Source organism: Somniosus microcephalus, chromosome 12 (assembly GCF_052327205.1).
Source record: "Somniosus microcephalus isolate GS21.2 chromosome 12, FLI_Smic_1.0, whole genome shotgun sequence".
In the NCBI taxonomy this organism is placed as follows: domain Eukaryota; kingdom Metazoa; phylum Chordata; class Chondrichthyes; order Squaliformes; family Somniosidae; genus Somniosus; species Somniosus microcephalus.
The window spans coordinates 190,205,555-190,233,109 of NC_140998.1; the positions used below are offsets into that span (position 1 = coordinate 190,205,555).

Consider the following 27,555-nt stretch of genomic DNA (forward strand, 5'->3'; position numbering starts at 1 on the left):
GAGATGAGGAGGAACTACTTCACTCAGAGGGTGGTAGGTCCATGGAATATGCTGCCCCAAAAAGCTGTCGAAGCTACATCATTACATAAATTTAAAACAGAAATAGACAGTTTCCTAGAAGAAAAGGGAATTAAGGGTTACGGGGAGCGGGCAGGAATTTGGACATGAGTCTAGGTTCGGATAGGTCATGGCCCTGTGGGTAGCGGAGCGGGCCCAGGGGCCGTGTAGCCTGATCCTGCTCCTGTTTCGTGTGTCTAATTCTGTTAGATTCAGGAGATAGTCCTGTCATAGTGGATTGGCGGTTAGGATCAGATCAGCCATGATCTTATTGAATGGCGGAGCAGGCTCGAGGGGCCAATTGGCCTACTCCTGCTCCTATTTCTTATGTTCTTATAAGTGAAACAAAGTGAGGGAAAGAGAGATGGGATTGAGAGAGAAAGATAAAAGAGACAGAGGGAAAAAAAATTTTTTTTAATTCTAAAATCTGATGGAATGAGACTCTACACTTGTAAAAGTACGTTTTCAGTGCCAGAGAGGTTGTTCAGCAGTAACTAAGATTTATCATGCTGTTAAAATTTTACTTGCACCTGAATGCACAGGCCCTGACTCTTTCTGGCATGTTTAGTGGGTAACTGGTGGGCACATACGGAAACTTCATGCCCTTCATGTATTTTAATGCCGAATCTATCTGTGAGGTACTGGTGTAGTGAAGCTTGTGGAGGAGTGGAGCAAATCGGACAGCAGCTTCTGGATTTCTGCGTTTAATTGCGCATGTGTGGATGCCAGAACTTGCTGTCCGATTTACTCCATCATAGCGGTGAACGCTGATAGTCTTAATGGAAAATCCGGGCCATGATGTATTGGAAATGGGATCTTTAAGAAAATAATTTTATGTAAAGAATGGGTTTACAAAAATAAATTGTTCTGTTGCGAACAAAAAATCGTCTATAACAACATAGTTTTATTTGCAGCAATATAGTCAGATATAGAAGTAGCACCTAAATGATGGATTCGTTATTGAAGGTTATCAGCATCTGAATAGAGTTCAAATGGAATATTCAGCCCCATGACCTCACTGTGCCATTAACTGACAAACTGATGTAGTCTTTGTCCTGTTTGTAACTGCGTACTAATGAACAAAAAGAAAATAATATTGTTGTATAATATAGTGTGGGGCAGGCTTGATAAACCAGCTGGTCTTTTCCTGCCCGTTGATTGCACATGTTTGTATAATAATCTTAATAAAGCGGTCTTTCTTTATGCTTCTCACATATTCAGTTTATTTTGTTTTTCGAACAGAGCTACCAGATCAAGTTTTAAGAGTTTTCAAGGCAGACCAACAAAGTCGCTACATAATGATCAGCAGAGATACCACCGCAAAGGAAGTGGTAATTCAGGCACTTCGAGAATTTGCAATGACTGCTGCTCCTGAATCATACTCGCTATGTGAAGTCTCCGTTACTCCTGAAGGTGTTATCAAGCAAAAACGACTTCCGGATCAGCTATCAAAGCTCGCCGACCGAATCCAACTTAGTGGCAGGTAAGGATGACTAAAATGCCAGAATCAATGTTCCTGCAAGGAAACCAATTAAAATAAACTTTTATTTACATTGGATTTGGATGGGGAAACACCAAGTTTGAAGATATATTTAGAGCATTATCTATAGGTGTAATGCATACAAGCATATAAGAACATAAGAAGTAGGAGCAGGAGTAGGCCATACGGCCCCTCGGGCCTGCTCCGCCATTCAATAGGATCATGGCTGATCTGAATCTAGACTCACGTCCACTTCCCTGCCCTCTCCCCGTAACCCCTAATTCCCTTATCTGCTAGGAAACTGTCGATCTCCATTTTAAATTTATTTAATGTTGCAGCTTCCGCAGCTCTCTGGGGTAGCAAATTCCATAGATTTACTACCCTCTGAGTGAAGAAGTTTCTCCTCATCTCAGTTTTGAAAGGGCAGCCCCTTATTCTTAGATTATGCCCCCTAGTTCTAATCTCACCCATCAGTGGAAACATCTTCACCGCATCCACCCGATCAAGCCCCCTCACAATCTTATATGTTTCGATAAGATCGCCTCTCATTCTTCTGAACTCCAATGAGTAGAGTCCCAACCTACTCAACCTTTCCTCATACGTCAACCCCCTCATCTCTGGAATCAACCGAGTGAACCTTCTCTGAACCGCCTCGAGAGCAAGTATATCTTTTCTTAAATATGGAAACCAAAACTGCACGCAGTATTCCAGGTGTGGCCTCACCAGTACCCTGTATAACTGCAGCAAGACTTCCCTGTTTTTATACTCCATCCCCCTCGCAATAAAAGCCAAGATTCCATTGGCCTTCCTGATCACCTGCTGCACCTGCATACTAACTTTTTGTGTTTCATGCACCAGGACCCCCAGATCCCTTTGTACTGTAGCACTTTGCAGTTTCTCTCCATTTAGATAATAACTTGCTCTTTGATTTTTTCTGCCAAAGTGCATAACCTCACACTTTCCAACATTATATTGCATCTGCCAAATCTCTGCCCACTCACTTAGCCTGTCTATGTCCTTTTGCAGGTTTTTTATGTCCTCCTCACTCACTGCTTTCCCTCCCATCTTTGTATCATCGGCAAACTTGGATATGTTGCACTCGGTCCCTCCCTCCAAATCGTTAATATAGATTGTAAAGAGTTGGGGCCCCAGCACTGACCCCTGCGGAACACCTGACAGCATGTCAACCTCTGAATCAAATCGGTCACTACTTTGGGTGAATTATTTTTTGTCTCATTTTGTAAAGTGTTCTTTTCCCCCTCCGATTGCTCCCAACCCAATGTTCCCAGTCCTCTTTTCAGGGGCTGGCCACTGGGAGGTGCATAGAGGCACCTGAGTTCATTTACTGCTTGATGTTTTTTTCAGGGCCTGCCCCTCATGGAATTCAAACTCAGTTTGGCAAATCATCAAGAAGAAGGTTGCAGACATCAGGCAAGCTGTTGCTGCCGATGTTGCATAAGAAAATGTATGGCTGCAAATCCAGTTTGAGGATAGCATAGTGGGTGATGTGAGAGATTTCTAAAAAGTTGTGAGAATGTTAGAGCATCATAGGAAGTTCTGTTTCTGCTCGACTATTGATCTGAATGCAGTGCAAAAAAAGTTGGGACGGGGAGGATGACAGTTAATTGCTCGCTGGTATAAAATAAATTGAAAAGAGAAACGATTTACACACCTGGAATAAGTCTGATCAAAGTGTTGTTGCTGTATTGTTTTCCTTTCAGTTAATGTAACGTTGATTATTTTTGCCTCCCTAAGGTACTACCTGAAGAACAACATGGAGACAGGGATACTCTGCTCAGATAAAGATGCTCAGGAATTGCTCCGGAAGAGTCATATCATGCTGCTACAACTAAGCACTATTGAAGTTGCCACCCAGCTCTCCATGAGAAACTTTGAACTATTTTGTAACATTGAACCCACCGAGTACATGGATGACTTGTTCAAACTTAAGTCAGAAACTGAATGTGTCAATCTGAAGAAATTTGAGAACATTATCAATCAGGAAACATTTTGGGTTGCAACAGAGATTCTTCGAGAACCAAACCAACTGAAAAGGATGAAGATAATTAAACACTTTATCAAGATGGCACTGCGCTGCAAGAACTTTAACTCCATGTTTGCAATTATCAGGTAAAAAATATATATACCAGTAAGAGAAACTTTTACTTCTAAAAAATGTTTTTTTTAAATCACGTTTAATTCTTGTATTCACAGAACAGAATCACAGATACCCCACAGTGCAGATAGAGGCCATTTCGGCCCATCGAGCCTGCACCGACACATATCCCACCCGATCCCCGTAACCCCTACACCAACACATATCCCACCCTATCTCCGTAACCCCACGTATTTAGTCCCCCTAACACTAAGGGTCAATTTATCATAGCCAATCAACCAAACCCGCACATCTTTGTAGGAAGGACTAAACTCTGATAATGGTACAAGTTTCTAATCACCTTTTGCTGTAAATAGAATGCAAGTAGCATAAATGTTCGATTTTAGTACACAATCCAACTCTATCATTAAGTTCAGCGAAAATGTACCCCTACCCCAACTACCTTTGGGTTTAGAGCTGTTAACTAAGGCCTAGAAATTCGAGTAGGCCGAAAACGTGCCGGTAACCGCGCAGGCCAAAGCTAATGGCCGCCCGCTGAAAGAACGCAGACAGGTATTTTGGTGCTGCCTGCTAATTGACATGAGCAGAGTGGAGAAGTTGTTGTGCAACGTGCTCTTTCCGGCGCTAACATCAGCAGGAGGCTGAAGATCGCGTCTGAAGGATCGGTGCGGGGTTTTGACTGCTCCTGGGTTTTGCTATCGAGTCTGCTGATGGTGCTGGAGAGGGATGGTGATGCACCAGCTTGCAGCTAGCAGTGACAATGCACTAGCCTGCATACCACATAGGTGATTCACTCCCTGGTGAGTGGGTCTTATAGCACAGGCTCAGATCTGGAGTGACCGTGACTGGAAACACCACATAAAGACTGTGATACAGATGTCCTTAAATCGTTGCATGAGGCATCAATGGAAATAAATTTTAAAATGGGGAACATGAACTCTTGGTCAGGAGTTTACTGGTGTAAATAGTGCAGAAGAGAGTTCAATTAAATTTTTAACAACAGCAGACTTTTGAGAAACTCTTGGTGAGAATATGCTGTCAAGCTTTTTAAAAGCAGACTTCCAAACTTTGCATCTCATTTTATCAGTTCCTACACTAGAAAAACCCAATGTTTAAAATTTAAGGAAATGCAGCTTTGATTTTTCTTGATATTATTACAATTGTAGTACAGTAGAGTTTATTTTAAAAGTATTTATCTCCGATACTGTTTGACTGACATGGGGGGAGATTTGATGCATCTCATTGGAAGCAATTTTCACTCCAATAGCGCTGCATAGTTAACAGTTATCCAGCAGCAGCTGTTTACTGTGTGGATTGTAGCACACAGCCGCTTTCTCCCGCCTCTACTCGCTGTCAACGTCTTCACACACTGGCGTGCTTTGGAGAGGGCTGTAAGAAGAGTGGCAAGCTCCAAAATGAATAGCGTGCGTCAATTCAGTGTTGCACGGCAATTGACGTCACAGTTCCGCTAATTAAAATACTTGCCTGAGCACAGGCAACGGCAGTGCTGCTGACCTGCTGAAAATGGCATCCGCCGTGGGATCCGCCAGAAGTGGGGTGGCCGCCAATTTTTTCAACAAAACAGGTCTTAACGGCCAGCGCTAACACCTGCAATTTCTAGGCTTAAGTATTCAGCCATGTGGCATTGCAATATCTGTCAACAGAGAAGCTTAAGATGGTTGAAATATGGTGAGGTGTCTGGCAATAGGTACTTTGGAGACAAGTTCAACAGCAACAGCACAACAACTTGCATTTATATAGCAGCTTTAATATAGAAAAACATCCCAGGGTATAAAACTGAGCGAAGGCTTCATTGGCTTGAACTGAAAACTGTAACAGTCTCAAAGTAGCACTTAATGAGGTGGGTGTTGAGCTGGAGCACAAGGCCTCTTTGTACCGTATTCAGAGCACTAACATTTTTCTCTAAAGCCCTTTTTCGTGTTTTACTGGCATGTATGAATGTTTATTTTCAATTTCACCAGGTACTTTGTGTGATAATTTGTAAACCTTGCAAGGCTTTATTGAATTTAATGGGCAGCAGATTATGAAAGGACAGTGGAATGGTGCAGTTGGCCCAGTAAAGAACCAACTAATACAACTATAAGGATGGAAACAAGAGCAGAAGGGGATTAGGGAGAATGTAAAAATGATGGCGAGAGAGGTAGCAAATGGAAACTGAGCCATGCTTGATATATGACTCAGGCTGAAATTAAACATCTACTACCTGCTACCACAACACAAAAGCAAAGCACTGCGGGTGCTGGAAATCTGAAGTAAAAACAGAAAATGTTGGAAATACTCAGCAGGTCAGGCAGCAGCATCAACATCTACCTCTACACATATGTAGGAGAAGCCTGCAGAGAGAGCTGTAAATTTAAAATACCTTCTTTTGTAGTTCACTTTGCCACGCTGGGATCCTTGAACCACAACACAGTGCTGGGAGCACTTGCATAAAAATGAATTTTCATCAAAATTGTATTATGTAGAAGTTGCAACCGAAATCTATCGTTATTCTGTGTGTTGTATTAAAAAAAACGAATCATATGTTAGTGGAAATATCACAGAAGATGGAAAGACGTTGCGGTACTGTAGACTTTAATAGCAGTCCTATATTGGTTTGAAATTACTCTGTTGACAAAAATTTAAATGCATCACTATCCTTTCCAAATGACTCTAATGTGAAGCTTGACTTGATGAGCATCATATTTTCCTTCAAATGATGACTTACTAGAGTAATCTGAAGGAGTTGTAATTCTTCACTTACAAAGCTGTAGTAAAGCTTGATTCGGCAAATGTGTTTCTTTCTATTGGAAATGGAATAATGGCAATGATGAGCTTCTAAATGGAGGGACACAAATGTATCCTTTGCTTTTACTATTGTAAGAAAAGGGAATTAGTGTTAAATAGAGCATTTTCAAATGTGAAATGTTACGCCTTTTTATAAGTTTCAAAATTGTATTGAAAAGTAACAAAAGCTGAAAAACATTAAAAAAAACAAGATTTATTGTTAACACTAAAAGTTGTTCAAGTGCATGTTGTGCAAAGATTGCAACCCTACTTAAGGATGTTTAGTGTACAAAATTTTAAAGAGTTATATAAATAGTAAATCTCTGACATAAGTTAAAATATTTGCTTGGAATATATCTTTTATTATGATTGAAATATTTAGATTATGTAACTAGTTTCAGTTGCAAGAAAAAAGTTTGTAAATTGTAGTCCCAGTGCTAGAATATTGTAGGGGCAAAGGATAAGTGGGTTAGACCAGCAAAGGAAGTCTCCTGTGTAGGGTTCTCAAAATTCCCACATTCCCCCAAAATTATGGATCAAGGGACCCTGTTTGGACAAGTTATTAAAAACAGGGTCCCCAAAATGGCTTCTGTAACCTCGTGACCAAAACCGACAGGATTTTTGAAAGCAAGGCCCTGCAGACAGGCAGGCCCCGAAACGAAACTTAAAATGCAGGAATCTGTGAAAAGGACACTCTGGAGCCAGACAGCTAAAGTATACACAGAATATGCATTCATTCGCCTTGAAATAGATCAAGCTAGAATGGGCCTAGAATCGAGGCCATTAGGTTTCTGCATATTTAATCAGTAACAGCTCACAGTAGCCATCAAGTCAGGATGGGGACAATTAAGCTTCATCCATGACAAACAACCAGGACATCGGGGCCATTAGACCTGGAGACAACTGCTCCAGTAGTCGTTAAAATAAATGGCTGTAATCATTTAAACAAGCCCGCCAAAAGTTAGACAAAAGGACTGACCTGATTTGGCGCGCAGATAAGGAGTTGAAGAACGGGTATAATTGTAGGCCCATCAGTGGTGATCGCTCTCTTGCTCTGCCCTCTTATCGTTTGGCTTTTGGCCTGCTGCCGCTCCTTCTCGTACCCTGGCCTCATGGCGGGCTCTCTTCTCGCTCCCCGCGCTGCTCAACAACCAAGGACGCCCATTACACCGGGGCCAAACGTGGGAGAACAAAATCCGATTCGAAATCGCACAGAACACACAGGCCACAAACGGGCAGACGAGACGAGATGAAGAAGAAGGTGAACCGGTAAAGGCAGAGAAGGGCAGCGGAAAGACGCATTGGGGGACAAACGCCTAGTTATAAGCTGGCGTTTGGTGAATAAGTTGGTATTGTGTGTATGGACAGTAAAAAACCCAGTGTAAGAGCCCAGTTTTATGAATAAGCTGGTATTTTAAGCATGGGTAGTGAAATCATCTAGACGGTAAAAACCGCTGACCGACCCCCAACCGCAACGTTACCGCTGACGGCCGCCCAGGGAAGAAGAAGACCCATCGCGACTCGACGACGACGGTAGCTGAGGAAAAAGGAGGGTGCTACGCATCAACAACTTCAGCGCCGCGCCCTGAGACCACGTGGTGACGGGATACCCCAAAGGACAGCAAGAGCGGACCTCAAAATCAACCCATTTAAAGCAACAGGTTTTGGATTGGTGAGCATGAATTCCTGGCCCCTCATAGCTTAATCTAGTTAGGTATAGGGGGTGGGGTAAGGATAAGGGGATTGTTAATGTAGTTGTTTTCCCTCGATGTGCCGTGTGTTCCCCATTCCCATATAAGTGTAATTGTTTATGCCTGTATTTCATACCAGTAATTTTCATAAGATTGTTTTATTCTGCTTTTAATAAAATTCTGGTTTTCTTGCACCAAACCACTTGTCTACTCGATTTTCTGTATCGCCGCCTGTACCTAAGTCCGGTGTCTGGAACCCAGGGGTGTGGGAGCGATTCGAACCGCTCCAAGGCAGTCCGAGGTGAAGCTGACTGGGCGCACGCCACCCCCTACACTGGCAATCCCCAGTGCTTGCTGAAAATGACAGTGAGCCAAGGACTCCTCATTAACCAGCATTACTGACTTTCGCAATGAATTCGAGGTGGAAATGGAAAGTGGGGTGTAGCGATTGTTACATTTTTTCTGTTCATTGTTAGCAATATTAAAGCTAGAGCTGAATAATACAAACAGAGAATATATTTCTGCTTTAAACTCAGAAAAATGTAAAGTTTATTTGAATCGATCGTGGAAAATATGAAATTCTAATGGTCTAAGTTGTGCTGTGGATCTTATTGTCTTATAAAGATGCTGTGTTTACAAATGAGAAATGTTTCTGCAGGACGTGTTCACCGGTTATGTTGCTAAATGTGTGCTGCACCCTTGCTGAATGGTTTTGGCTACTGATATTGTGAATTGAAACCTACCCACAATCTTCATTTCAACCCATAATGGCAAACATTCAATGGTTCATATAAAAAAGGGGACACACATCATTTCTGTCTAGTGTTTTAGAGATTGAAACATTGCGGTTTAATAAAAAATTTTAAAGGTGGCTGAATTTCAAGTTAAGTTGGCGGTTTACTTCTTAAAAGACCTGTTTAGATTTTGTTGTAAGTAATACATATTGTAATTTTGTTTTGTCTTCTCTCAAAACCTAGTGGTCTACAACTTGCACCAGTGGCACGACTGCGGAATACTTGGGAAAAACTTCCACGCAAATATGAGAAGTTATTTCAGGATCTTCAGGATTTCTTGGACCCTTCCAGAAATATGGCTGAATACTGCAATGTTCTCAATAACCAGAACCTGCAGTCTCCCATTATTCCTCTCTTCCCTATGATCAAGAAATATCTGACATTCCTGCATGAAGGTAGCTCTATTTAAAAAAAAAAAAAAAAAATTGTGACTGTGGTTTCATTTTTGCAGTTTTCTCTACTTTAAATATCAGTACTTTTTTCACACCATGCTCATGATTTGTCAATTATCTTGTTACGGTAGCACATCTTGCATTACCATTTAATTACTTTGTGGGGAATTTTAACCTGAAAAAACTTGGGGCGAGGGGGAAGTTAAAGTGTTAAAAGTCTAAATCCTGACCCCAACCCGCCTCCGACCCGCCCACTTCTGGGTTTAACTGAGGGGTCACGGGCAGTCAACCCACTGCCAGGAGGCGGTTTGGCACTTTAACTATGATAATGAGGTCTGGAAGCCTCATGATTTAAGCTGGTGTGTAGGTTTGACTGTGGTTGGCCGGGAATCCCAGGCCTCAGGACTCCCGGTAGCTGCAGTGAGGCGAGGACCGCCATGACTGTTGCACTGACCCCTATTTATGCCACGCTATTGCGTGTTCAGCAGTAATTCCAATTTCATCTCGGGCCTTAGGTGACTAATATAAATAACTCGAGCTTTATGAATTTATCTGAACCACTCAATTAAATTACTGTGTTGTGATCATTTCTAGTTATATCCTATTCTCCACTAGATGAAGCTATGTCACCACAGGTCAATTTATTTGTTTCCCAATAAAGGTACACTTGTGTATATTGTATCTTGTATACATCGGAATGCTAAAGAAGGGAAATATTGAAAACAAAGTTTTACTCTTGTCATTGAGCTTGTGCAAGCCCATCACTCTTCAAGTATGAGGAAATTATGTAGTCACGATATGACTTGGAATTTATCAATAACAGTCTGTGATATGGGGACTGAAAATAAGAAGAATTTGAGGATCTTTCTTCTATTGGGTGAAGGGGTTCCAGGCCACTACCCTGGCCTGAACCCGACTGATGGGGCCCACATCCACCGATGTGGAAGCCAGTACTCCTCACCTCACTGGGCGTACAACTCTCCACAGATGCACCGGATCCCAACTGAGCCAAAGGTGTAGGTACTGCCGGTGTAGGAATCCCTGCCCCTGGCTTTGTCCCATTGCAGTCAATTGCCTGGTAAGTGTGAAGGAAGGTTTTGCCCCTAACAAGGCCTGGACACTCTGCACTCCACAGAAGAAAATGCCACAAATTCTTATTTTTTTAAGTAAGTGATCAGCCTCCTAACACAGCATATGGCTGCAGTCGGGTGCTTGGGTAACCCCTCCCCCCAGGATGGACAGGCACTGGTGCTTCCAGCCACCATCGTGGTCTTTGTTTTCTGGTAGATTCTGCTGGTCTCCTAGCAGCAGACTCACAAACCCCCCAAAAGATTTCTGTATTGTTCTTTATCCTTTATAACAGTTAACTTTCAAAGAATACCGAAATATAGACTGAAAGATCAATGACTGTTAAGGTGACTTTTATTTGTCAAGCTGAGAAATGCTGATGGTACTGGAAACTGCACGCCATTGGGCCTAGTTTTTAAAAAAAACTAGGTCAACATCCCTGGGCCGCCTAGTTGAGAGGTGATGATAGAACTGAGCTCTGGAGGTTACAAACCCATTAGTTTCTTATGTTTATTTATGATGCCCTGCTTTTGAAATGCATGAATAGTAGAAATGGAAGTGAGCCCAACAAAGCTTTCTGTCCTCAGTGACATTCACTTCTACCATTCTGAGCTGGGTGCAAAACACATGAAAATCATGACTTGAAAGTAGAATTGGTTAATCTTTGCATTCAGCAAGGCAAGGGATGTTAGTGCTGGGAAATGGCTTCTTTCCTGCTTTGTGTATCGTCTCAGCATCAATTAATCCCACATTAGATGCACCACATTCAACTGCACAGTAAAGCTTCCTCTATTTTTTGGTTAACTCAAATCTTTGAAGAGAACTTTCGACTGCACTTCATACATTTTTTCCAGCATTCTCACCAAACATCCTTATGTCCCTTCAGACTGAGCTTTGTTGAGTTGAGGTTGCTAAAGCTCATTTTACATAAGAATGTTATAAAGTTGAAGAAAGCTTTCATCCCGTCAGTCTCGGCTGAGCTCAGACCGAGGTTCCTTAGCTGAAATGACTCTATGCTGGTCCATGCTGCTACCAAATCCACTATCAAAACTATTTTTTAACTTTACATTTTTATAGTGTTTGCAGGCATTTGGATGATGTAAAATCCTGGGAAAGAAATTGAGCTTAAGAAAGTAAAACACAGGAAAATCATAGGTCTCACTACACAGTCTAATCTTTCAGAATGCCATGTATTTATAATTACGGTGTGATTTCCCTTTAACCTTCCATTTTCACTAATTAATTTGCAACGTCTACGTTAGCATAGCTGCTAACCATTAATAGCTCTATCCTGATTTACGGTCGGTGCCGTCCTCCTACCAACATCCCTATTATTGAAAGCAATACTCATCATGCAGCCTCATACTCTGACTCATTCCTTCACTGTTATAAAACTTTGGAATTCCTTATTTCACTCAGTCTTTCCTTCCTCCGACAATTTTCAGACATTTAAAACTCAAGCTTGCTGTCATCCATTCCCTACTTCCTGATTTACCTTTTCAACCTTGATGGGGTCTCAGTCCTTCGCATGGGGTTCTCTGGATGTTAAATAGACATTTTAATGTGTAAAATTGAAATCTGTTTAGCTGTCCTCGTCAGGAATCATTTTATTTTTTCTTCCCTTAGGGAATGACTCCAAAGTGGAAGGTTTGGTGAATTTTGAAAAGCTACGGATGATTGCTAAAGAAATCCGTAATGTTGGCTGTATGGCTTCAGTTAATATCAATCCTGCTTTTATGTTCAGAACAAGGTTAGTGCTATCTGTTCACAGAATAATGGAATCCATAGTGATGTAAACTGAGCCAATGAAAATTATTCATTGTACAGAATTAAATACCTCCTCAGAAAGGCTGGATGTGGATAAAATTGCTTTTTGTTCTTAAAAGAATAAGCACAATTCAGATTGTTTCAATCCAGAAAACACAGCAGCATTGGTGCTCTGAGGACACAAACACCTTGCTTTCCATTGAAGTAACCTGCCTGATACCTAAGTGCTAAGAATTGCATAATCAGCAAAAAAAGAAGTGTAATTATATTACAGTTATTTAATCATAGTTATTTTGGCACTGTATGTTTTTGGTGTTTCATCCAGGTGTACAGTGTTTCACATTTTTTTGAAATGTCTCTTTCTCCTGCAGTGCAATGCAGGTCTTACATTAGCAGTCTGTAGACGACAATTCAGAAGTGTCTTATATTTTATACTATTGAACAGGAGCTAAATGAATGCATCAAATAGCTCCTATTTGTTACTATAACTGACAAAATTGTGTACAGTCCCGTATTTTGCATATGCACTGTTTTGATTTTCCAAAATCAAAAGTATTAAATCAGTTCAAGTTTGTAAACCCATGATGGTGAGAAATTGAAAGTACTGACCAAAGAACAGCTGTAGTAACTTGAATAACAAAAGCCCTCCCATAGCGTCCTTGCACTCATTTTACTAGTTCCTCTTGGAACTCTCTTTAAAAAAAGATCGTGGTAAAGTACATACATGTGTATCAGCAAGGACTTGCATGCAGCAAGCTAGCATGTGCACCGTTTTCAAAAAAAATTAGATTCCGATCCTGGGCCTCCTCCAACTGCCGGCGCGCAGTGCTTGCGTAACCCAGGGGTGCAGTTAGTTCGATGCATCCCCTGGGATCACGTGGGCCATGGAGAACCAATGGTAGCAGGGAATGCCCATTCATAAATTTGACAGGAAGAGCTGTCAAAAGTATAAATACTATAAGCCCCCAAAACATAATTAAACTTCAAATAATTTTTTTTTTAATCACATTTTAAAAATCACTATAAATTACATAAAATAACTATTTTAAACAATATTTTAAATTTTTGAAAATTAATTACAGTTTCTAATGGGGCTAAAAATAAACTTACCTTTCTTTAAAGTATTTAAAAATAATAAACCTGTGGAAAAAATGTTTTAATTTTCATTAATTCACCACTTACCTTGTTAAAAGCAGGCCTTGCGCCTGCTTTTTAAAAGTGTAACTGCTGGAGACTTAGGCCTAGAAATTCAGTTGCTTGCGCCTCCAGTTTGCGCCCAAAGAGGCCACTCAGAGGCTTTAGCGCCACTGGCCACAACCACCGCGATATTTAGCGGGGCGCTAATGGCGGCGTTAGCCTGTAGCGCTGCGCCGTCACCGATGACGTCATCGGTGTGCGCAGCGCCCCGCTACAGCCCCGAACGCCATATTAGGTCGCGCCCGCCTCTTCCGCGCCGGCCGCAAATAGCGACCGGTACACAGGAACCAACCTGTGGCGGTAGTGGAGCGAGTTAGGGTGGAGGTGCGGCCGGCCGCTTTTTCGGCGGCCGCCTGCCCGCACCTCCGTCCCCGGCCTCCTACACGCCCCCCCACCCGCGGCATTGCCGGCTGTTTCCCGAGAGCCCGGCACTTCTCCTTGGTGCCGGGCTCATTTGCCGGCACTCGCGAGCGGGGATCGCGCTGTTGCAGCCACCTCCCCCTTAACAGTGGGAGGAAGGCCTGCAGTATCGCTGCGTGCCGTGCCGCAGCGGGTGGCGCTGCGGCACTTTGCGCGCCGATATTCAGTTTCAGCGCCCCAAGCGGGGCGCGGGAAGCCTCGTTTAGCGGCCGGCTTCCATTTGGGGCGCAGAAACTGAATATCCCGATGGCGCAAGTGGCTCCGCGCGCAGTGGTAATTCCGGCGCCCAGGCGAGCTTGGCGCCCCAAACTGAATTTTTAGCCCTTAGACTCCCGGAAAAACCTGAAAAAACCCCCGAAAGTTCCATGCGCACGCGCTGCCTCTCCGGCGCACGTGTTTGACCTCTGAACCCCTTCAGTTAAGGGAACGGAAGTTCTGGTTTCCCACGCATGCGCTGTGCATGCACGAAACTGGCACTGCCGTTGGGCCTACGCGTGAGTACCCAGCGCGTACTCACCCGTGGGGACCCGAATTTCTGGGCCAATATATATGATAAATTGTCAGATTTTTAGCCCTGAAAAACAGTAACTGTTTAAAAAGTCTTTTTAAAGATAGACATTTAAAAAAATTGACAGTCATAATTATGTGGACAATTAAGTATTATAATTACAATATACTTCCCCTTTCCTACAGCATTAGGGATTGAGTTTGACTTCTGGTTTCATCAGTGGTTCAGCTTAATGTTGGGTTTGTATCTCCCTTGACAGTAGTTGATAGAGATACATTTTAATAAACTTTAGGTACTTATAAATGGAAAATTGGATTTTATTTTTTTAACTTAATTTACTTTTACAGGGAAAATAACCACATATTTATACATAATTTGTTAAATACTTCCACTGTAGTGGAAAAGTTTTATTCTAAATATTTATCTGTATTTATTGGCATCCTGGTAGCTCAGATGGTGGGAGTGATTTTTGAAGTCTCAGCATTCAGTGATTTTTGGGCTAAGCTGCTGATGGACTGCAGTCCCAGTATCTGTTTATCTAGAGGGAAAAGTTCCATTCTTTGTGAGTGGAAGAGATTGGCTGCTTAAATTGTACCTTCCTTCTGATCATAAAGTGGTGTAGAGAAATATTGAGTTAATTTTGTTTTTAATATTGTCAGGATTTATTATAACTGCTATTTAACATCAGCCCTGCATGAGCTTCAACTCCTGCTCCAACTGTTCTGCCGGAGTAGTAGCTTCTTTTAAACCAGTGGGCAGAGATGCTTATAGTGCTGTAAAGTTTGATTGCCAAGTTGAAGCAGGATAGGGCTATCTGCAGAGTAGTTGCTGGTTTTTATTTCCCTTTCACTCTTCATTCCGTTTCCTTCATTTTTGTCTGTCTGACTTACTGGAATGAGGCAGTGTTATTTTGAGCTTGAACAAGACTGACCTCAATCTGACTTTTGCATGTCCCAGTCATTGACCTTCCATGCTGAAACCAGCGGCATCTCTCTTTCCCCTGCAGCAGGTTGTTGAGCTACGGCAATACAAATGCTGCAATGCTAGACGAGAAACGGGTACGTCGCAGCTTGTTTCTCAATGCAAAGGAACTCTACGAAGATGCAAAGATGGCTCGGAAAGTAAAACAGTACCTTGCAAACCTTAACCTTGACATGGATGAAGAAAGCCTGCAGGCCTTGTCACTGCAGTGTGAGCCAAGTACTAAAAGATGTAAGTCACGGAACCTTTTTATATTCTTTGAGAAAACATTAATTAATTTGCATTGTATCAACAAATGAAGCAACCAGTAGTTCAGATTTCATTAGGCTGTGGGTTAAAGGAAACATTCAATTTCCTTCCAGTTGTGAAAAACAATAAATAACAATTTTGAAATGGTTTATTAAAATACTAGTAGTCTTGACTTTAAATATGATGTTTTGTTACAAAAGAAATAATTTATAATATGGTTCTTCTGTATAATTAAAATGAGATAATCCATTATGAAGTTCGGATTTTAAATTCTTTTTGTGATAGAACATCTGGAGCAATCTATAACATTCCTTCACATGCAGTGTTTTAACTAAAAATAATGCCTGAATGTTTACTTAAAACTTCAACCTTTAAGTATCAATTGAGTGCTCCCGATTCACGACTAATGTGCCAATCCCATTCAGCAGGTTGAAGCTGCTGTCATTGCTGTTCAATTTGCAGGTCCAGTGAAATGACAATCACCTTGGGTGAACTGGTTTAAGTATTTAGCACTGAAATATGCACGGATATTACAGTTTAAACACTAGAAAGACTGCAATAAACCAACACTTAATTAAAAACATACTATGTTAAATATTTAATTCTTATTTATGGTATTAATGAGAAGTATTCCCATGGGGACCAATTTTGAAGTAAAACCAAAAAAATGTTTTTTGGACGATTTTAAGAGATATGATAAAGCAGTATCTTCCTATAAAAAGCATGATGAGGACTCGGATTTTGCAATCAGCGGCGAAGGAACAGCACTTGCCGTTCACCTTGCTGACATCTGCCCACAGAGTTTTGACCAGCTTTAGATTGCAGATTTGCTCTAATGCGACATTTTTTCCAGAGCACCGCCCACTACAGGGGATCTGTGGCGTCTGTGAGCAGGTCAAGTAACAGCAAGGCTATTCAACCAATCAGATTGAAGAATCCTCACTGAGACACGCAGGGCTGGATTTTCAATGCGGCCTGGAGGCGTGATTGGAGGCATTGGGGGGGGGGGTTAAAATCGCGAAAACTGGCGGGCGGGACCCCACCGCCTGGTTCCCAACTCCGAGCAACTTTAAATCAGTGGAAGCCCTTGCGATTGACAAAAATATCTGGATTGCGATGGGGTGCCTTAAGGGCCACATGTGTGCAGTCAACGACGCCCTGCACCCTTGGAAAGCCTGCCAGATGAGCTATTCCAACCGCACGTGCCGTGACACTTGCTTGATCATTGGTGAAATGGATGTGATTGTGTGCGATGGCAAAGAGGGCATCGGTTACCTGCGTGATGCAAGTGTGTGCGGCCGCCTGGGAGATGCCGCTGATGTCTGCTGCTGATCCCTGGAATGAGCCTGAGGCAAAAAAGTTGAGTGCGGTGGTGACTTTGACGGCCACTGCTAAGGGTTGTCCACTTGGTCCTCTGGCCTGCAGGTCTTTTTGCAGCATTGCACAGATGTCACCCACTACCTCTCGTGAAAGTCGGAGCCGCCTTTGGCACTGCTGCTCAGACATGTTGAGATGGCTGACCCTGTGTCTGTAGACCCTGTTTGGGTAGTATCTCCTGCGCCGACAGGCTTCCATGCGCTGGCCCCTTCTGGCCTGTGCATCTTCAGGTGGGTGAGCAGAAGCTTGGCGCTCCTGTTGTTGCTGCTGCTGTTGGTGCTGCTGTTGTTCCTGGTTCTGCTGGTGCTGCGGCTGGTCTTCGTCCTCATCTAATGTCCAGAAGGGAAGGAAATAAATGGCTCCCATGCTTCTGGTATATGCCTCAGTTGAGGAAGCGCTCAGTGAAGGTGGTGAGAGGGGTTTCCCAGGAGGTCACACTGGAGATGGGTGTCAGGCTCCAAACTTCCACAGCTGTGGTTATGCCTTCTAAAAGTTCCCCCAGACCTGAGATTACAAAGTCCTGCCACCTGCAAATGATGGCTGATCAAATCTCCACTTAAATGGTTGAGCTGCAGCTGATAGTCAGCAATCCAATTGTGCTCCCACCAGCTTTCACCGTCGTGTTTCAGAACAGGCGTGTTTCACGTGGGAAAAAGGTTAAAATTGCAAAGGCCTTTCAAAATGGCATTATAGAGGCAATTTAGTGCTTGGTAAGGGCCTTAATGGCCTATCCCGCATCTTGGAGGCGGGACGGAGACTTGACCATTAGACACGAATTAATGAAAATTGCTTGGAGGCGGGTTTGGCCCGCACGCCAGTTTTTGCAATTTAACCCCCCCCCCCATACGCCTCCAATCCCGCCTCCACGGCCCAATGAAAATCCTGCCCATAGTGTATAGCATCGGATGTAAGATTACATCGGTGTTCTGGTGTTTTTCTCTTTACCTTTGGATGAAACTTTGCAGGACATTCCTTTGGGGAGTTGCATGGGTTGGGTTGAGTCCACAGTAGTGCAGATTTGACATGGTTTTAGAAAGGAATGGGCGAAATGGGACGTATTACCTTTCCTTGTTCCATGTTTTATCTTCTTGTGAGCATTGATCATTAATGAGGCTGCGATAATCTCATTTACATGTGCAGGTTCAACAACTCCAAGTCAGATCCCTTGACTATTTCAACAAAATGTCCATAATACCTACAGATAGATTTGAAATATGCAAAAATGTGTTAATGAGAAATCCTTTAAAGTTTTTCTTTTCGAAAGGTCCTGAGAGTGATACTTTTCCAAATTGGTGAGGACCAATATAATGACAAGGGTAGAAACTATCTAATGTAATTATCTTCATGGGCTCTGAATATGGTTACACTAACCCTTTTGTTAATTATTTTATTTTTTTGTAAGTATTACAATTAACAAGTAATATAGAGACAGGTTATATTGTAATTGTAGATGCTATACTGCCAAAAGTGCATGTTTAAAATCTCAATTTCTGGATTATTTGATAGTTAAATGGTTAAGATAATGCTTACAGAGCAGATTCATTGACTGTCTTGTACTGTAGCTGCATTAATTATGTGGAATTTTGTTTCAGCCATGGAATTTATATAAAAAATTAATAGAAACACATTTGAGTATATTATACATTGCTGATGGTGTTTCAATTGGCAAGCTGTAAACCTAAGGGATCGGGTAACAGATGTCTTAAATCATGGAGAAGTGCAGTCAATATTTCAAATGGGATTATGCAGTAAAATGAAAACGTGTTTCATCTGTATCCATAAAATGTGACTTGCAAAGAGGAGAAAAAAATGAGTTACTTGGATTAGCAATACACATCCACATTAATTCTCGAGCCAACTGGATTGGCAGTTTGGAGAACCATAAAAGAGATTTTATATTGTAAATAAAGCATGATTCATTTTTTCAGTAAATTGTTATATAAAGGCTGAATAGTACACACAAAAAGGCAGAATGCTTACTTCCATGGAACAAATAGGCACAGCGAATGTTTGCAATGGAATCTTTATTTCATGAAAAGGTTATAACCAGACTTGAAAATAACAGAAATGCTGTATTGGGACTAAGTTGGAAAAAATGGCCCTTGGTAAAGTTTTTCTTGTGTCAATAATTTGCAGGCCTCTAGTTCACATTTCCATTGATGTGACTGAAAAATAATGCCCCATAGCATTTGGACACAAATAGCACTTTAAAGCTCTATTTCCTTTAAACCATTAGCATCTACCAGAATATGTGTATCTTGAAAACAGTACAAATCAGTATAGTTAATAAATTCTATTGCTGCACTCATTAATTCAGTAAAATTTGCTCATGAGACCTGGAGGTGGTTGACACATATTATGGTGGCTTCACAAAAGTGCCAGACAGTGAAATATATGGCCCAGTATTTGATTTTTAACAGTTAACTACTGATTTCCAATGGTGTTGTTTATGGGTAGTCCAAGGTCTGGCACACAGTTGTAATGTGTAGATTCTTATGTGGAACTGTGTTCAACGTCCTTTTAAGGCCACTGCTCAGACACATCCTCTGAGGAAGTGTTTAGAATAGTCACATCCTCAGATCAATTAAAGGCTAATTATTGGTTGCAGTTGCTTAAAATTGACCGTGTTTGTAAATCCCTGATTCTTGCACTGACGGTAGGCCGTGTTAGGAAAAAAAGAGCAGGATTTGGCTAGCTTTCTTTTGCCTTTTTTAAAATACTTTTGACACTTTTGAAGTGCGACCTTTTAACGATGATACATTCTCACTGGATGTAAGACGTCCATGGCAAAGCACACGGGACCTTGGACATGAAAACGGGTCGGCTAAAAACCCCACAAAGATCAGCATTGAAAACAGAAAAAGGTGCATAAAATAGAAAAGAAAAATATACCAGCAAAAATATACAATAAGTGCAAGAAATAAATGTAAAATAATTTATTTAAAATAATTTATTCCTTGCACACTATTTTTAGGTATATTTTTGCTGTTTCAAAAAAAATTATTCAATGTTTATGTACTTTGCTGTTTTCTGTGCTGGTCTTTGTGGAGTTTGTTTTGCCCATCCCTTTTCCTGGCTACTTGGCTCTCTGCATGCCATAGAAACAAATTGCATATAATCCATTGCAGACTTGCACAATTGTAAAGACTGCAGTGAAAAAACATTTTGAAACTGCTGTGAAAAGAAAGAAACAATGAAAGGTTGCATGTAAAGTAAGACTAACTCCAGATGTGCCAAGAATAAAATCAGGTTTGATTTCTCATCGGTGGTCGCTGGCCGACAGCTGTGTGACCCCCCTTGGCCCACAGCTACATGACCCACCTTGGCCCACAGCTGCATGACCCACCTTGGCCCACAGCTACATGACACCCCGGGCCACAGCTGCGTGATCCCCCTTGGCCCACAGCTACATGACACCCCTTGGCCCACAGCTGCGTGATCCCCCTTGGCCCACAGCTACATGACACCCCTGGCCCACAGCTGCGTGACCCCCCTTGGCCCACAGCTGCGTGACCCACTTTGCCCACAGCTGCATGACCCACCTTGGCCCACAGCTGCATGACCCCTTGGCCCACAGCTGCGTGACCCCCCTTGGCCCACAGCTGCGTGACCCCCCTGGCCCACAGCTGCATGATCCCCCTTGGCCCACAGCTGCGTGACCCCCCCTGGCCCACAGCTGCGTGACCCCCCTTGGCCCACAGCTGCGTGACCCCCCCTTGGCCCACAGCTGTGTGACCCCCCTTGGCCCACAGCTGCGTGACCCCCCCTTGGCCCACAGCTGCGTGACCTCCCCTGGCCCACAGCTGCGTGACCCCCCCTTGGCCCACAGCTGCGTGAACCCCCACTTGGCCCACAGCTGTGTGACCCCCCGGCCCACAGCTGCGTGATCCCCCTTGGCCCACAGCTGCGTGACCTCCCCTGGCCCACAGCTGCGTGACCCCCCTGGCCCACAGCTGCGTCATCCTTCTGGGCCACAGCTGCGTGACCCCCCTGGCCCACAGCTGCGTGACCCCCCTTGGCCCACAGCTGCGTGACCCCCCTTGGCCCACAGCTGCGTGACCCCCCTTGGCCCACAGCTGCGTGACCCCCCTTGGCCCACAGCTGCGTGACCCCCCTTGGCCCACAGCTGCGTGACCCCCCTTGGCCCACAGCTGCGTCATCCCTCTGGCCCACAGCTGCGTGACCCCCCTTGGCCCACAGCTGCGTGATCCCACTGGCCCACAGCTGCGTCATCCTTCTGGGCCACAGCTGCGTGACCCCCCTGGCCCACAGCTGCGTGACCTCCCTGGCCCACAGCTGCGTGACCCCCCTTGGCCCACAGCTGCGTGACCCCCCTGGCCCACAGCTGCGTGACCCCACTGGCCCACAGCTGCGTCATCCTTCTGGGCCACAGCTGCGTGACCCCCCTGGCCCACAGCTGCGTGACCCCCCTTGGCCCACAGCTGCGTGACCCCCCTTGGCCCACAGCTGCGTCATCCCTCTGGCCCACAGCTGCGTGACCCCCCTGGCCCACAGCTGCGTGACCCCCCTTGGCCCACACGCATGTTCCCTACAGAGAAAAAAGATGTAGACACAAAGAGAAAAGTAAGTAAGGCTAAAACAGCAAATCGAAAAACTTTAAAATCGACCATAATATATGAATATGAAATTTAAGCCAATCAGGTGCAATTGTGACACCCAAGATATGAGGACAGGGGCATGTGCGATATGCACTATTTCTTATATATTTTGATGCAAAAGTATGGCGAATAGGTAGTTCACTGGGTTAGAAAACTGTCTTCACTCTGCTCAGGACGTATCTCTGAACCGAGTACATGGCTGGAATTAAAAGCTCACTCTGGTACAGCTCACTGGGGCTCCAGTTCATTGCACCAGTCTCAATAATGTTTTAAAAAGTAAAACTGAAAACTATATATTTTTTATTCCCCCTCAGCTGGAAGAAAAGATTTTTCAACCTTTTTTGTGTTTATTCCTTTCCACAACTTGTAAAACTAAAGGACAACTATTGTTTTACAAACTGTCCTTTGCAGCTGTGAGTCTTGTGACCTGCAGCATGATGACACTGTTGCACGAGATGTTACACTTCTGAAACAAAAACAGCAGGGACCAAAAATAAAAATCAAATCAACTAATACCAAAGCATTTGAAACAAAGCTGAATTGCAGCATGTTTCATTCCCCCATTCCAAGAAATACATATCTTTATAAGTGACAGCAAGTTAAGTGATTTAAAAATTGTCAGTTGGAATCTTGTTTTTTCAATGAAATCTGTACATATGTAATTTCTTTCTTCATTGGTATCTAGTAGCCAAGAGCAGAGGAGAAAAGAAAGCAGGGAAACTTTCAGATACATCTCCAGTTGCTCCCAGATCAGGGGCACAGCATCAGAAGCAGCAGCAGAAAGTAAATCAGGCCCTCCAGGTCCCAGCTGTATCACTGTATCCATCACACAAGAACGTGCAATTTAAAGACCTCCCTCCATTTGGTAATAACATTTTAAAGAATAATTTGCTGCTCTGCTTTTGAACTAAGCGTTTGCTATTTCCCTTCCACAAAGTGTGCTTGAAAAATAACCTGTCTGCAGAGCCATTTCAGTAAAATATCAAGTGATTTTGTTCCAAAGACTTGTGAATTTGAATATCTTTTCTTTACAATTGTATATTTGTTCAGCATTATTTTGCTTTGTATGTGTTGAAATGAACAGGGTTACTTTAACTGCATTGCTATTCCAATTTCTGTCCTTCAGGTACCCATTCTCCTCAAGCTTTGAAGAAAATTCTGTCCTTGTTTGACGAAGCAAATTTGGATCGAAATAAAAAGCAGGCAGAAGATACTATATCAAACACATCATCCCAGCTGTCGTCTCCTCCTACATCTCCTCAGACCTCGCCAAGGAAAGGTAGCACCTTGGAAAGAAAATGCACCAGATCCAAAGATGTGCCCTTCCCAACCCTATGACAAAGCAGTGTACTTGCTAATGTGCTGTGGTACAAATACTGATAGGATTTGAGATTTCCAATCTGCTACAAGCAAATTTTTTCGTCTGCTTAGCCCATATGCCCAAATCTGTCGCATCACTCCCCTCTAGTGGTTATTCATATGTTATGTGCATTACCATGTCAATGGAAGAAGTGCGGTGTTTGCTAGTTTTAAGCAGCCCGATGCCTATCTTGCTCAAAACAGAAAGGAGCTCTGTTAAGTCCATGAATGATTGAGACACGGACTAGCAGGAGAGAAACAAACAAGTCTTTACTGGTGAAAGGCATAAACGAAACTAACCAACAGAGGCTCTCTAGCGCCTTTTATACAGGGGTGGTCACTGCCGGTATTGCAGTCTGAGACCAGTTATTCTCTTAAAGGTACATACACAACAATTCCTCCCCTTTTAGATAAACAGTACATAACATTCATTTAACACTAATGATAACGAATTACAATCACAATTACTGTTGCTAGATACATTGGTTAAGTTTAAGCAATTATAAATTCAGTCTTTGAGGAGGCTTCCTGATTCTGTCTGGGTAACGCCTCTTTGGAGTATCAGGTTCTTCTGGCAATGTTGAGTCGGAATCAATGTCGTCGTTTGGTTCATCTGCTTCCAATGTTACCGGTTCTGCGGTAGCTGCAATTGGAACGCCGATTTCATTACCAGGTGTATCAGATCGTGGTGTGGAGTTGACGTTGGTCAGCATGGCGTCTTACAATGCTCTCCCCAACGTCCACAGTATACATGAGAGGTCCTTGTCGTGTACAAATCGTTCCTGGCTGCCATTTCTCAGTGCGGTAGTCCCGGGCCAAAACTGGTTGACCTATCTTAAAACTCCTGGTTGGCCTTTCATTCATATTCTGAAACTGCCTGTTCTCCACATCTCTTCGGACGTTTGGCTTAACCAAATCCAAGCGGCATCGTAGTCTTCGATTGAAGAACATCATGGCTGGAGTTTGGTTGGTAACCGCATGTGTCGCATTCCGGTAGGCAAACAAGAAGTTGTCCACCTTGTGTTGTAGGGGTATATCTTCATTACACATTGCCTTGATAGCCTTCTTGAATGTTTGGACAAACCTCTCGGCCAATCCATTAGTTGCTGGATGATATAGGGCAGATGTGTAATGCTTAACACCATTGTTCTTTAAGAACCTCCGGAACTCTTCAGACACAAACTGTGGTCCATTGTCAGAGCAAATCTGTTCAGGCAGCCCATTCCTGGCGAATATGGTTCGTAAAACTGCGATAGCTTTTTCCGTGGTGGTTGAGGACATTTTTATTACCTCTGGCCACTTTGAATGTGCATCCACCGCAATTAAAAACATCGAGTCCATGAAGGGACCAGCAAAATCAATGTGCACCCTTTGCCATGGAGATGAGGGCCACTCCCATGGATGCAGAGGAGCTTGTGGTGGGGCGTTTTGGACCTTCTGGCATCCTGCACAGCTCTTGGTCATCTCTTCGATTTCTCTATCGATTCCCGGCCACCACACAAACGCTCTGGCTAAGCTCTTCATTTTTACCCCACCCAGATGACCCTCATGAAGCTCATTGGGCACTCTATCCGTCAACTTAGGTGGAATTACTACTCTGGATCCACACATCAAGGTACCTCTGCACACTGACAGCTGTTCTCTTCTTGACGAAAATGCTGGCAGCAATGGTTCGCCATGTGCTGGCCATCCCTTCACCATTAAATCATAGACCCGTGATAGTGTCGGGTCATTCCGTGTTTCCTTTTCTATGTTTGCATTCGTCACAGGGAGACATTCGACTATGGTCGAGTGGAATAACTCCATTGGATCCACTGCAAGGTCTTCTTCTTCCACCGTCGGCAACGGTAGACGTGACAATCCATCAGCATTTCCATGCTGTTTAGTTCCCCTGTACTCGATGTCATATTGGTGTGCCCCTAGGAAAAGGGACCATCTCTGCAGCCGTTGTGCTGTCATTATCGGTACGCCCTTCTGAGGGTTGAAAATGGAGACAAGAGGTTGATGATTGGTTAGTAGAGTAAATTTTTGACCGTGCAGATAGTGATTGAACTTCTTCACCCCCCACACTAGGCTGAGGGCCTCTCTGTCAATCTGGGCGTAGTTACGCTCGGCAGAAGTTAACGAGCGTGACACAAAAGCTATCGGCCTCTCCAAACCATCAAGGAATTTATGTGACAGTACCGCCCCAATGCCGTAGGGAGACGCATCACATGCCAGCCTGATTGGCAGTGCTGGGTTGTAGTGAGCCAATACTTCCTTCGAAGTGATTAAGTCCTTACTCTTCTGAAAAGCACGTTTACAATCATCGCTCCATTTCCATGCTACCCCCGTTCGTAGCAGGGCGTTCAGTGGATGCAGAATTGTCGACAAATTCGGCAAAAACTTATGATAGTAATTCACCAACCCGAGGAATGACCTCAGTTGCGACACATTTTCAGGCGCTGGGGCCTTAACAACCGCTTCAATTTTGTCAGGGGACTTATGTAACCCCTCTTCATCAATCACGTGGCCACAATACGATATCTGTTTCTTAAAAAATTCGCACTTGGGGCGGTTGGCTCGCAGCCCATGTTCCCGTAGTCTAGTGAGCACCTGTTCTAGGTTGTTAAGGTGTTCACTGTCATCTTCACCTGTTACAAGGATGTCGTCCAAGTAACACTGAGTCCCCGGAATCCCTTGCAGGACTTGTTCCATCGCTCTTTGCCATATCGCCGGAGCCGATGCTACTCCGAATACCAATCGATGATATTGGTGAAGACCTTTGTGAGTGTTTATCGTGAGATACTTCCTAGAGGACTCTTCAACCTCCATCTGCAAATATGCTTGTGCTAGGTCAATTTTTGTAAAACGCTTCCCTCCAGACAGTGAGGCGAAGATGTCTTCTATCCTTGGAAGAGGATATTGTACTGTGTGAAGGACAGGGTTCACCGTCACCTTGAAATCCCCACAGATGCGAATCTTCCTTGGCTCTCCGGACTTATTGCTTAACGTTTTTTTCATGACAGGAACGATGGGTGTCGCCCACTCGCTCCAGTCGACCTTAGACAACACGCCCGCCTTCTCCAGATTCTCTAGCTCTGCCTCGACGGCTGGACGAATTGCATATGGTACCGGTCTCGCTTTGAAAAACTTGGGAACTGCATTCTCTTCTATTTTTAACGAGGTGGTTACGCCTTTAAGCGTGCCCAGTTCTTGTTGAAATACCTCTTTGGCGTTAGCTAAGATTGTTGACAATCGTCCAGGAGTGACGTCTTCATCTTTTTTACCGTCCACCGTCATTGCATGAATGGAATGCCAATCTAAGTTTATCTTCCTGATCCATTCCCGTCCCAATAACGGTGGTCCACCATTTGGCAGTATGTAGAGATACAATTTCCGTATTTTCTTGCCATTGTATTCGACAGGCACCCTTATTTTTCCTCTGGGGTATACTTTTTGCCCCGTATACGTCGTCAAGACGATGGATGTCTCTCTCAAGGGTATGTGTGAAAATAGCCGCTCATAGTCTCGTCGATTCATGACGGTTAGCGCTGATCCTGTATCCAATTCCATTTTAACTTGGGACCCTGCTATTGTGAGGGTGACCCAAATGGTTCGGTGATCCTCTTTTGCGATTACATTGTGAAGTTTGAGACAGCTTAATCTCCTGTTCTCGGATTCACTATCGCTCATCTGGTCTTCGGAACTACTGTCCGTCATCTTTTGTACTTTCTTGTACGGTTCCTTAGTAGCCTTTTTGTTGTCGCTGGTCTTCTTCCCAGACCTACAAACTCGTGCAATGTGTCCAATCTTCCCGCATTGTCTGCATATTTTGTCTTTGGACCAGCAGTCCTTCTGGTCATGGTTAGTTCTGCCGCAGCGATAACATTTTGCAAATCCCCGTGTCATTTCGTGGGTGCTGTATTCCTGTGGTTTTTGTTGAATTTCTGCAGCTCCCCTGGCTGCTGCTTCATACGATACTGCCACGCTGAAAGCCTTATCTAGCGTCAGCTCTTTTTCTGCGAGTAACTTCTTCTGTGTTCCTTCACTCAGGAGTCCACAGACAAATTTGTCCCGTAGGGTATCTGCCAGTCCTGCTCCGAACTGGCAGTGCTTTGATAGCTTGTGTAGTTCCGTAAGATACTCAGCATTGCTCTCACCTTTGTGCTGAGTTCTCCTGTGGAATTTAAATCTTTCTGCTATCAACAGCGGTGCAGGGTTTAAGTGCTCCTGTAGAACAGCAACAATTTCGTTAAAACTCTTCGCCTTCGGTTTGGCTGGAGTAATCAGATCCTGCAATAGACCGTACGTTCTAGCGCCCATTACGTTCAGCGATATTGATGCCTTTTTCCCCTCCGCTATTTAATTTGCCTCGAAATATACCTCAACTCTTTCCACATACGTGGTCCAGTCCTCTAATGTATTATCAAAAGCAGTGATACAGCCAGTCTTCGGCATCTTGCAAATCTAAAATGGCGCCTCCCGCGCTTTGCCTTCTTCTCTGATTTAACAAAATGGCGCCTCCCATGCTTTTCCTTCTTCCCCGCTGTTGTTAGCGCTGCTTTCCACGGTTTCTTGCGCGTATTCTTTTTTTATTATTTTCCCGTCGTGGAGCGGGCCCTCTGGAACACTTCCCTCCCTCTTCTGAGGTCCGAACACTGCCCAGCTTCGAAACACCGGCCGCGCCCTGTATGCTCCACCCTCTCTCTCT

General features: G+C 43.7%; 1 protein-coding gene and 1 pseudogene across 1 annotated transcript in view; one reads left to right on the forward strand and one right to left on the reverse strand.

Annotated features, from left to right (window-relative positions):
• LOC147109791 (histone-lysine N-methyltransferase PRDM9-like) overlaps window positions 1-27,555 on the reverse strand; it is a 502,134-nt pseudogene that overhangs the window by 135,986 nt on the left and 338,593 nt on the right.
• The window catches only part of LOC147109792 (rap guanine nucleotide exchange factor 2-like), a 112,469-nt gene that overhangs the window by 65,363 nt on the left and 19,551 nt on the right, over window positions 1-27,555 (forward strand). The window contains 7 exon segments of the mRNA XM_086003888.1: window positions 1,300-1,540; window positions 3,293-3,667; window positions 9,109-9,320; window positions 12,012-12,139; window positions 13,654-13,667; window positions 15,287-15,489; window positions 22,189-22,286. Coding sequence (XP_085860014.1) covers window positions 1,300-1,540; window positions 3,293-3,667; window positions 9,109-9,320; window positions 12,012-12,139; window positions 13,654-13,667; window positions 15,287-15,489; window positions 22,189-22,286 — 1,271 coding nt within the window.